At 42.3% G+C, this 11,810-nt stretch overlaps 1 protein-coding gene across 1 annotated transcript; it reads right to left on the bottom strand.

Annotated features, from left to right (window-relative positions):
* Positions 1-3,370: 3,370 nt before the first annotated feature.
* On the bottom strand, positions 3,371-6,880 carry LOC6043952. Its single transcript, XM_038256885.1, has one exon. It carries the CDS (start codon positions 6,815-6,817, stop codon positions 3,485-3,487), a length of 3,333 nt encoding a protein of 1,110 aa, XP_038112813.1. The 5' UTR covers positions 6,818-6,880; the 3' UTR covers positions 3,371-3,484.
* Positions 6,881-11,810: the final 4,930 nt, after the last annotated feature.

Below are 11,810 nucleotides of genomic sequence, written 5' to 3'. Positions count from 1 at the left end.
AAAAAATCGAATGACCGAAATCTGAGAGAACTGCTCAGTTTTTTACTGTTTTTTGCTCTTGTCATACCAAAATGTACTATCCTTTTTCAGGATAGTACAGAGCGAAATAAGCCAAAACATACAAATCGAAAAGCCATCTCCACCCAGATCGATTCCACACTGATTTAAAACCACACAAAGAATAACAATATCGTTCGACCCGAGACACCCGGCTTTTCAAATTCAAATATCCCAAAAAATCGAAATAAATAAAAAACCGAACCCCGAGTACCGTACTCAAATCCGGACCGGGCCATCCGGGGAGCAGAACACTCTTGTCATCTTGACCCACTGACTAGTTGGTTGGTTTGCTGGTTTTGCCCGGCTGTAAAACGGGAAGAAGCCCAAGATTTATTGAGAGGTCGATTCGAACAAACCCAAAATCTGCCACGACAAGCTGGAAGAAAAAGAAGCCACACGGAAATGGTTTTTCCTTCGTCATAAATATTTATTATGTTGTTGGTAGTTATTTTCCCTTTCTTTTTTTTGCGCTACTTTTCGGGAAAGTGAATTGAGCTTTTCCAGAAAGCAAACCAGGAATTTTCTCCCAATGGGACACTTGTTTTTCGCTCCTCCCCGCACAAAGGGTCATCCCTGGGTCGATAAAGTTTTACGATTTTTTTAGTTTGTAAGGGTCAAATTTAAAATTGTAATTATTCCGCGTTCCGGAGAACCCCGCAAGCTGTGTTGTTTGGCATTAACATTTTATTCGAATAGTTTCCCTTCGAAATTGTATACCATCGAAGCTTCGATTTCGGATCGTAGTCCCGGCCGATGGAGCGACATGAATTCCAGAGGGCAGTGCAAACTACACGAGCTATAGTGGGGGTAAACTTGGCAAGACTGTTACAAATTTCGCCACAAATTTCCCCCCCTAGCTGTAGGAGCTCGTCGTTCAATTCGCTTAAAAGTTTCTTTATTGTTATGTACAATTTCTTTCGGGGTTGAAGCTTCGATGTACCTAGATTGTATGAGTTTAGAGAAGGAAGAAAAAACAAGTTTATTGACTCTGTGCACCCGGAGGACAGAATCTATGCTGTAGTAGTGATGGCAGCAGCGAAGTCTCAAAGGAAGCCTTTTTCGAGGACCAAACAAACTTTCGACCAGCAACATCAACACACACAACCTGAGGGGGCTTTACCGGATGGAGTTGTTTTTTGATGGAATAGGGTGGTTGTTATACCACTGTTTATTCATGGTTAAGAGCGAGTTTTTCACCGATGTGAAACAGGTCGTATCGAGGTGCTCCGATTTGGATGAAACTTTCAGGGTTTGTTTGTCTATACATGAGATGAACTCATGCCAAATATGAGCCCTCTACGACAAAGGGAAGTGGGGTAAAACGGGCTTTGAAGTTTGAGGTCCAAAAAACATGAAAAATCTTAAAATTGCTCGCATTTCCGTAAAACTTCATCATTTCCATTTTTCTTAGATGCATTCGAATGGTCTTTTGAAGCCCTTCAAAATGTGCTATAGACATCCAGGATTGGTTTGACTTTTTCTCATAGTTTTTGCAAATTACTGTTAAAAATGGATTTTTTTAAAACCTTAATAACTTTTGCCAACAGCCTCCAACACCCATACTCCCATAGGTCAAAAGTTAGGGAATTTCATGGACTAGAAGCCTACGGTATTAACTTTTTGGCCAATCGCAGTTTTTCTCATAGTTTTACGATTTTTCTAGAACAAACATTTTGCAACGTTAGTTTTTGCCCTGTAGGCCTCCATAGCGGCACTTTTTGGTCTCAATTTTGACTTATTCGGAATCCTCAGAAAATTTTACATTAGATTGAGGTGTTGTAATTTAGAATTTGATTGTAAAAAATGCCATTTAAAATTAATTAAAATATTATTTAGCATTTTGTTGGATTAGGGGTAAAACAAGTTTTCGCCTACTTGATACAGCATTTGACGTATTGATCATAGGGTAAATAAGATCTATTTCTTTTTTCAAAAATGTTTTATTTAATTATTTTTTAAATCAATATTACAATTCCAATACTTCTAACTTACGTGAAATTGTCCGAGGATTCCGAATATGACAAAATTGAGACCAAAAAGTGCCGCTATGGAGGCCTACAGGGCAAAAACTAACGTTGCAAAATGTTTGTTCTAGAAAAATCGTAAAACTATGAGAAAAACTGCGATTGGCCAAAAAGTTAATACCGTAGGCTTCTAGTCCACGAAATTCCCTAACTTTTGACCTATGGGAGTATGGGTGTTGGAGGCTGTTGGCAAAAGTTATTAAGGTTTTAAAAAAATCCATTTTTAACGGTAATTTGCAAAAGCTATGAGAAAAAGTCAAACCAATCCTGGATGTCTATAGCACATTTTGAAGTGCTTCAAAAGACCATTCGAATGCATCTAAGAAAGATGGAATTGATGAAGTTTTACGGAAATGCGAGCAATTTTAAGATTTTTCATGTTTTTTGGACCTCAAACTTCAAAGCCCGTTTTACCCCACTTCCATTTGTCGTAGAGGGCTCATATTTGGCATGAGTTCATCTCATGTATAGACAAACAAACCCTGAAAGTTTCATCCAAATCGGAGCACCTCGATACGACCTCTAGAACAAACCGAGCAGAATCTACAAATACTGCCTCTTAAATTTTATTTTCATATTTATGTGATGACAAAATTGTTTCAATAATATTCGATTGTGGTATTTTTTTATTTGGCAAAACTGCACACTTAATTGTGTTTGTCGAAAAACACAAAACTCAATTAAACCATCTTAATTTTAAATTATTTTATATGAAATTAAAAATCCGTCTTTTTCTTTTTTACTGAAATTTGAATTGCGTTATAAACTCAAAAATAAATGATAGCAAATGATCACCCTAACCGTTTTGTTTCCTCCACGTGCATGTGCGACGGAAGTGTACCCAGCAAATTGTGGGCGATGGAGAAAAAAAACTTACCCCGGCCAGGCACCGGAAAATCATCCCAAAGTGGCACACAACCAATGGCAGCGGTGAGACCCCTTTGGAAACAACCAACCTGCTGGGAAACAACTTCCCGCTTTCAAGTAACTCTGCTCGTATGCGTGTGCACTTTTACGGAAAATAAAATCAAACTGTGCGAACACACACACACTCACCTCAAAGTACCACCAGAGTTGTGTAGTAAAAATAAACTTTCCTTTGGCGAAGAGGTGGAGAAAAGCTCGGGAAAATCTTTTGTAGCTTGCCGTTAAAAGAGTGAAAATGGAGAAGGTAAATCGCTTCATCCTTACTGAGGTGACTCTTTTCTTTGAAGTGATTCGAGGTGTTCACCTATGTGATCGCTTTTGAGGACTATTTTCGAATGAAATTAATTACTAGTGTCTCAACTTCATTGGTTTATCATTTATTCAACAGATAACAACTTGACCACCACGCTCGATGGACTCAATCAATAATACCTTATCAAGGAACGAAATTATCACACTTATCTAAACGATGACTAGCAGTTATTGCGGTCCCCTGGAACGCAAATCGCAAACACCGGACTAAACACATGGAATATCGGACACTCCATCTCGAACGCCACCCGGAATACACACCGGACGTACATCCAGCAAAGATCCAGATTGGGATGTGCAACGTTGTAGATTCCAGTCCGGGTGCACAGGTCGTCCGTTACCTCACCGCCAGGTGGTCCGCTGTCTTCCGCTTCACAAGTCGTCGCATCCCCAGGGGCACAACGTCCCAACGATGGTACGAAGATCTGCCCTGCAGGGCAGGTTCCTATGATGGTCTGACCTGCAGAACACTGGATAAACTGGTAGCAGAAAAAGGGATGCACGAATTGTCCGTCTTCACGCCCTTGACAGATGCTAAGCACGGGATCTTCCGGATCTTGATCAAATTCGCACGTTTGTGGATTACCTGGCATGCAGAACTGAATGTCCACGTTGAGAATCTCCCCTGAGGGACACTGGTGAGCCGTTGAGGTACCTTCGTGACACGCGATAAACAGATCGCACCTTCCGGGGAACTCGATGACCCCGTTCGGCTGGTTGGAGCAACGGTCGTTGTACAGATTGCAGGTCTGGGCGTTACCCGGAACACAATCTCCGGATGCCTGATGGAAGATGTTTCCAACCGGGCAAGAGTCTACCATTGCATTACTTTCGATGCATCGAATAAACATGTTGCAACTTCCAGGATGGGGTAGCACTCCGTTCGGTGATCCTCGGCACAAGTTGTCGAACGTTTCACAAGTTTGCGCATCACCGGGCACGCACGTTCTCGTGAACGAGTTGAAAATGTGGCCAGCCGGGCAGTCCACCACGTTCGGGATCTCCGAAATGCACGATATGAACATATCACAGCGGGCCGGATGAGCGATGTATTCGTTTGGCCGGAACAGACAGATGTGGGCAAAGTTGGCACAGGTCTGCTCGTTTCCGGCGACGCAGTCCAGGAATCGAGGTCGCAGAACGGTTCCATCGCGGCAGCTGTTCACCGTGGGAGTTCCACCGGAGCAGGTTACGTATTCGGAGCACTGCGTTTGGCTTGGCGGTGGAAATCGGATCAGCGGTTGACCTACGCACATATCTTCAATCTCTCGGAAGTTGCAGCTGTGAGAATCCCCCGGGGAGCATACTTGCATGTTGGGATGCAGGATCAACCCTGGAGAGCAGGTTCGCAGCGTCGTTGTTCCGTCGCGGCATTCGATGTATAGATCGCAGAAGTTGGGATGTTCGAGGATGGTTGGATCTCTGATTGGTTCACAGGTTTGATCTAGCAGTTCACAGGAATCGCGATCGCCGACTACGCATGAAGGGCCTTGGAAGATGGTTCCACGCGGACAAGATTGTATGTTGGTTGTTCCGCCGTTGCACTGCAGGAATACGTGACACTCCGACGGATGCGGGATACGATCATCAGGGATTCCAACGCAACGGTCATTGTACAGCTCACAGGTGTCTCTGTTACCTGCAACGCAGGTGATCCGACCAGGTTGCACAACCGCACCATCCTGGCAGGACTCGATCGTGTACTGACCGCCCTGACATCTCACCAGCAGTGAGCAGTCATACGGATGGGGAAACACCAACGGACCTTCACGACCATTGCACATCTGCTCTACGGGATCAAACTGGCAGGTGGCGCTGTTTCCAGGAACGCAGAACTGCATATCCGGACGAAGGATCTCTCCCGTCGGACATGGATGGACCGTCGTGACACCTCCCGCACAAATCATGAACAGATCGCACCGATTGGGATGCGAAATCACTCCGTCCTCCTTGCCGACGCAGTACTCATCCAGGTGGTCACAGGTTTCGACATTTCCGGGGACACACTGAGAATCGGACGAATCGAAAATGTGACCATCAGGGCATGATTGCAGCTGCACCTGTCCAGATTGACAGTTGATGAACAGGTGACAACGCGATGGATGCGGAATGACTCCATCGGGACGACCAACGCACATGTCGGTGTAGAGATCGCAGCTTTCCGGATTACCTGGAACACACTGAATGCTTCCCGGCTGAACGATCGTATACGGTGGACAGCTCTGAACAGATTGACTACCTCCGGAGCAAATCACAACCTGATCGCATCGATCCGGATGCGGGAACCGAAGGTCCTCCATCCTTCCATCGCACATGTTCTCAACTGGACTAAACTCGCAGGTATTCAAATCACCTGGAACGCAGAACTGCATGTCTTCGCGAAGAATCTCGCCAATTGGACATGGATGAATCTGAACCTGTCCACCCTGACACCAGATGAAGCTTCCACAGTAGTTGGGATGCTCGATCACGAATCCGTCCGGTCGACCAACGCACACACCGTCAAGGAACTCGCAGGTATCAGAGTCTCCAGCCACGCAGAACGGAAGCTCCGGTCGTAGAATCTCTCCGTGCGGACAATTCTGCGAACTCGACACTCCATTCGTGCATACGATGAACATGTTACACTCGTCCGGATGTGGGATGATACCATCGGGTCTACCTTCACACGCGACCTCCGGTCTACTTGGGATGCAAGTGTCCGGATTTCCAGGAACGCAGAACTGAATATCATATCGGAAGATTTCGTTGATTCCACAGCTTCCCGCCCTCATATAGTTCCCGTCACACTCCACAAACAGATCGCAAAACTCCGGATGCGGATGCAACACTCCCTGATCCCCATCACAAAGATCCTGCGAAGTCTCGCACGTTTCACTACTTCCAACGACGCACCCTCCTCGCCCATCAAACACGTAACCTCGACTGCAGGTCACCACCGTATGAATCTGATTCCTGCACTCGATGAACAGATGGCAACCTTCCGGATGTTCAATCGCCCCATCCGGTCGTCCCATACAGAACAAATCTCCCTCCTCGCAGGTATCCCGACTCCCCACCGCACAAACTCCCCGCTCCTGCACCCAAATCTCGTTCGCGTCACACTCCCACACCTGCGCATCCCCCCGATTGCAGAACAAAAACTTGCCACAATCGCGCTCGTACTCAAACACCCCCAGCGAAACATCCGCGCAGATCCGCTCCAGTTCCGGATCCACCGTCTCCCCTTCCCCACACTCCGCCCAATCCCCGGGAACGCACACAAACTTGTCCGCGTCAAACACGAATCCCTCGTTGCACTCGTACACGAAGCCCTCGCCAAACAGGCAGGACACGTACTGGAAGCACAGACTCCCGTCCGGATGGGGGAAGATGCCGGCGTTGATGCCCCGGCAGAACTCGTCCGGATCGAAGTTTGCACGCGCCGCCACTGGAGGGCTTATCAGCGCCAAGGTGACCGCGACTGCTGCTGCGAGCAGGGCTGGGTTGGACATTTTTTAGGGGACTTCTAGGCTGATTCGGCTAATCTGGAACATGCGCGAGCGAGCACTGACTGGATTGAGTGGCGATTTGGGGGTACTTATGCGTTGGTGGTTATCAATTCGCTTTTTTTTGTGATTAGATTAGAATGGGCTATCGATGGGTTGTGAAATCGTATTTAGCCAATTGCATTTTTGATAACGGTGATCATTTGCAAGCATTTAAAATCGTTTGTGTTCCGGATGGCGAACGGAAATGTTGTGGAAGTTGAATGATAAGATTGCAAATTTGCAAAACAGAGTCGTAATTCATGGTGAGTTTTAAGATCTTTGATAACATTTAAATTAGTCTGGAACTTTCTTTAAGTTTTAGTTGTTATTTTGCATTATTTCAGAATCCAACCATCAAGAAAGGCTGAAACGAGGTCACATTGAAACAATGCGGGAAAAATACGTTCCTTGAATAAATTCTATCAAATCCCTGTCTAATCTAATCAGACCCTAGCGCAGCCAATCTTTCGAAGGGATCCTGGAGAGTGCCTTAGGTTAGATGACGCCTAGCTCTCTTCTTTTCATTTATTAACATTATAGTGCACCATTGCATTAGAATGCATTGAAACATCACAAGCGTTAAAGCGGCCAGGCCTACTGCGTAAAGCCGTATCGCAGAGATGGATTCGTAATTGGGTTGAGTTTGAGCACTGAGTGTTCGAACAACAACACAATTCTGAATCGACAGGGGAGGAAGAAGCGTGGGGACACACCACCATACGCTCCGAGATTTGGTTGTATTCGTTGGGAGCACCATGCTAAGAAGGTTTGGTACTCCGGGACCCTCTGGGATGGGACATTGTATTTCCACGAATGCCCTGGACACTATTTGCCGTGGTTATAGCGCCACAACTCGCTCGAATAAATTCTATCAAATCCCTGTGTTCAAAAAAAATCTTTGTGCCATGTCATGCCAATAGAAAGGATACTTTGCCATAAGTATGTCATATTGAAAGAAATACAATCCAAGGGACCATCGAGGAAGAGATTCTTCAAACTAGAGAGGACATCGCGGAAAGGAGAGCATCGAAGTATGCAGCTGAAAATCCATCGATTGATGAAGAAATGTTCAGATTAAGAAGCTCGACAACTGTAGAGTAGACAGCATTGATAACAAGAAGAGCAAACATGTCACCCCACAGAAAAAAGTTGAATTGAAAAACAATGCCAATTTACATGCACCCCAAATATTAGGCTGATTGCCTAAAATAGAAGCAACACTCAAAAGTCCTGAGATTTGTAATCATTATTTCCAGATGTACCGTTATTCTTATATGGATCTTTAAGTGGGATTGAAAACATTTGTAACGTTCTCGTCTGATCTATAGGATAGAAAAGGATAGCATACTAAAAAATGGGAGGTAGCGAAAATACTTTTATAAAAGTTGGATAAAAGTTTAAAAGTTGCATTACGTTACACTGTTTAAGAGGCAGTATTTGTAAATATTGCTCGGTTTGTTCTAGAGGTCGTATCGAGGTGCTCCGATTTGGATGAAACTTTCAGCGTTTGTTTGTCTATACATGAGATGAACTCATGCCAAATATGAGCCCTCTACGACAAAGGGAAGTGGGGTAAAACGGGCTTTGAAGTTTGAGCTCCAAAAAAAACAAAAAAATCTTAAAGTTGCTCGCAATTCCGTAAAACTTTATCAATTCCAACTCTCTTAGATGCATTCGAAAGGTCTTTTGAAGCATTTCAAAATGTGCCATAGAAATCCAGGATTGGTTCGACTTTTTCTCTTAGCTTTTGCAAATTACTGTCAAAAATGGATTTTTTTAAAACCTTAATATCTTTTTCCAACAGCCTCCAACACCCATACTCCCATAGGTCAAAAGATAGGTAATCACATGGATTATAAGCCTACGGTGTTAACTTTTTGGCCAATCGCAGTTTTTCTCATAGTTTTTTGATTTTTCTAGAACAAACATTTTACAACGTTAGTTTTTGCCCTGTAGGCCGCCATAGCGGCACTTTTTGGTCTCAATTTTGTCATATTCGGAATCCTCGGACAATTTCACGTAAGTTAGCAGTATTGGAGAAGTAAATTTGATTGGAAAAATTGCCATTTAGAATGAATTAAAATATTTTTTAACAATTTGTTGGATTAGGGGTAAAACAGGTTTTCGCCTACTTGATACAGCATTTGACGTATTCATCACAGGGGAAATAAGATCGATTTCTTTTTTCAAAAATGTTTTATTTAATTATTTTTTAAATCCAATTTACAACCCCAATACTACAAACTTACGTGAAATTGTCCGAGGATTCCGAATATGACAAAATTGAGACCAAAAAGTGCCGCTATGGCGGCCTACAGGGCAAAAACTAACGTTGTAAATTGTTTGTTATAGAAAAATCGAAAAACTATGAGAAAAACTGCGATTGGCCAAAAAGTTAACACGGTAGGCTTATAGTCCATGTAATTACCTATCTTTTGACCTATGGGAGTATGGGTGTTGGAGGCTGTTGCAAAAAGATATAAGGGTTTTAAAAAAATCCATTTTTGACAGTAATTTGCAAAAGCTAAGAGAAAAAGTCGAACCAATCCTGGATGTCTATGGCACATTTTAAAGTGCTCCAAAAGACCTTTCGAATCCATCTAAGAGAGTTGGAATTGGTGAAGTTTTACGGAAATGCGAGCAACTTTAAGATTTTTTTGGTTTTTTGGACCTCAAACTTCAAAGCCCGTTTTACCCCACTTCCCTTTATCGTAGAGGGCTCATATTTGGCATGAGTTCATCTCATGTATAGACAAACAAACGCTGAAAGTTTCATCCAAATCGGAGCACCTCGATACGACCTGTTACACATTGGTGAAAAACTCGCTCTTAATTCAATGCAATTATAGTAGAAAAGAAAATTTAACATAATTTACAAACTTTGTACTATTTTTTTTAAATGAATTGGGGTTACGATGGTCTAAATTAATCAGTGTAGTTTATGGACAACCCCAAAACACCCAATCAACATATTCATTGAGTTCCTGTACATAAAAACCAATTTATATGATGATATTATACTGTTAAAGTACTGAGTTTATCCATTTTCAGTATAAACTTCTAAATCTAACTTTCTCCCCCAAAACATTTAGGTACATTACAATTTTATAAAAAGTTCGTTCCTTTTTTGTTGTTTTTTTGTGAAAATATCTGTTTCGAAAAGTTCATAAAATTTCTTAAAATGTATTCCGAGTAACATTGAAGATTGGACCATTCGTCTAGTATTCAATGTTAAAAATGAAACGAAAATTTCTAATCTTTCCAATTTTTTCAATTTTAGGATCAAGACTTTTGAATGTTTGTCCCTTTTGAAATGTTAGTCCCAAATTTTAGGGATTTTGAGATTATTTTCCCTGTTTCCCGGAATATTCGCAATCAGGGAAAATTGGACGCTCTAGTATAAAGTAACAAAACGCGTTTTAAAATTTCGTTTTTTAGGGAAAGATCATCTATTTCCATAGGACACTTAAATTGAGTCATAAACACTTTGATGCAAGGTTACCAGGTCAAAACATCTGATAAAGTATCGATCAAAAATCTGGAAAAATCTGGTAGACGAAAATGTAACAATTTTCAATGGTAAAGGAGAGGGAGGATAGAGCTTTTGCACCAAGATTTTTGCAACAGACATTAAAGTATCTTTAAAAATACGTAAACTATCGATTTAATTTTATATTAACCCCCTAAAGTTCTGTCTACAAACTTATTTTCAATAACGTTTGACTATTTTTACAATCAGATTGTTGCAGGATTGGGTCCGTAAGTTTGACAATTTTAGAATAAGAATACAACAGCTTCCTTGGTTACTGAGCACCTTTATGTGGATTAATTGATTTAGTGGCCTCAAAAATGTTTAGGCAGTTGGACTCACAATCCAAAGGTCGTCAGTTCGAATCCCGGGGTGGATGGAAGCTTAGGTGTAAAAAGAGGAGAACGCCAAGGCAATAGTGTAGAGCGAACAATTTGATTTGATTTGATTTTTGTTAAGTGAGATACGATTAAAATGTCACGTTTTGTTTCAAATACTTTTGATAATCTTTAAAATCAATTAAATACATATCAAGAGATTTGTATTCTAAGATTTTTCGCTTCAAGAAGATTGTATCTCCTCGTCCAATGAAATTCCACTCAACTCAACACTCAAAATCCTTGCATGCTCAACGAAATCTAGCATTTGTATTCATCATCGCAGTTTGCATAGCACCACCATAAATCTGTAATCAGCAGAAATTTCCTTCTTTATAGCTCTATTCCTGCCCATAAAGTATCTCAACATGGTTAGCAGACGTCATTGTTTCGCAATTTCGCCCACAAAAAAAAAAGAACAAAAGAAGAACGACTCTCCTTGGGTATTATCATAACCGCCGAAAGAGCATATGTGTAAAGTGGTTTTACCTCAAGTGTTGAAAAAAAGAAGAAGAAAGCCAATAAATTTCCTTCGCATTTTCCCTTGCCAGCGCGAACGCATTTCCTTTGTTCTTGACTGCGCTGGCACTTCTTCCGTTGAGGTGCCAACTTCATTTTCACACCCTCTCCTACTCATCCTCGCGGTGTGCCGGTTGTGCTTTTGTGAACTCCTCACACCGCGCGTGCCACTTCTTTGTTTCCAGTCTTGAAAAAAGGTGCGAGAATTTCTCAAGTTTATAAAACCACACAATGCACTGACTGTGTGTGTGTTTGAAGGACTTTCCTCTTTTCTTCTTTTCCCCTGTACCAGGTATTTTGTGGTTAAAAGAAGACATTTAAACAAAAGCTGCACATCGCGATGAGTGTGGCATTTTAAAAAGTGAGCAAAACTTGTGCATTCACCGAATTCTTCGCGATCGGTGCCGTTTCCTTAGTCAAAGTGTGGAAATTTCCCAACCGTGCCATTCTTTCGATTTTCAACGCCATTTTTTGTCTACAAATAGGGAGACTTGCCCCCTTTTTCCAGCGTGAGCAACGGAAAATGTTCCGG

This window comes from Culex quinquefasciatus, chromosome 2, assembly GCF_015732765.1.
Source record: "Culex quinquefasciatus strain JHB chromosome 2, VPISU_Cqui_1.0_pri_paternal, whole genome shotgun sequence".
Taxonomy (NCBI): domain Eukaryota; kingdom Metazoa; phylum Arthropoda; class Insecta; order Diptera; family Culicidae; genus Culex; species Culex quinquefasciatus.
This window is presented reverse-complemented; position numbering and strand designations above follow the sequence as displayed.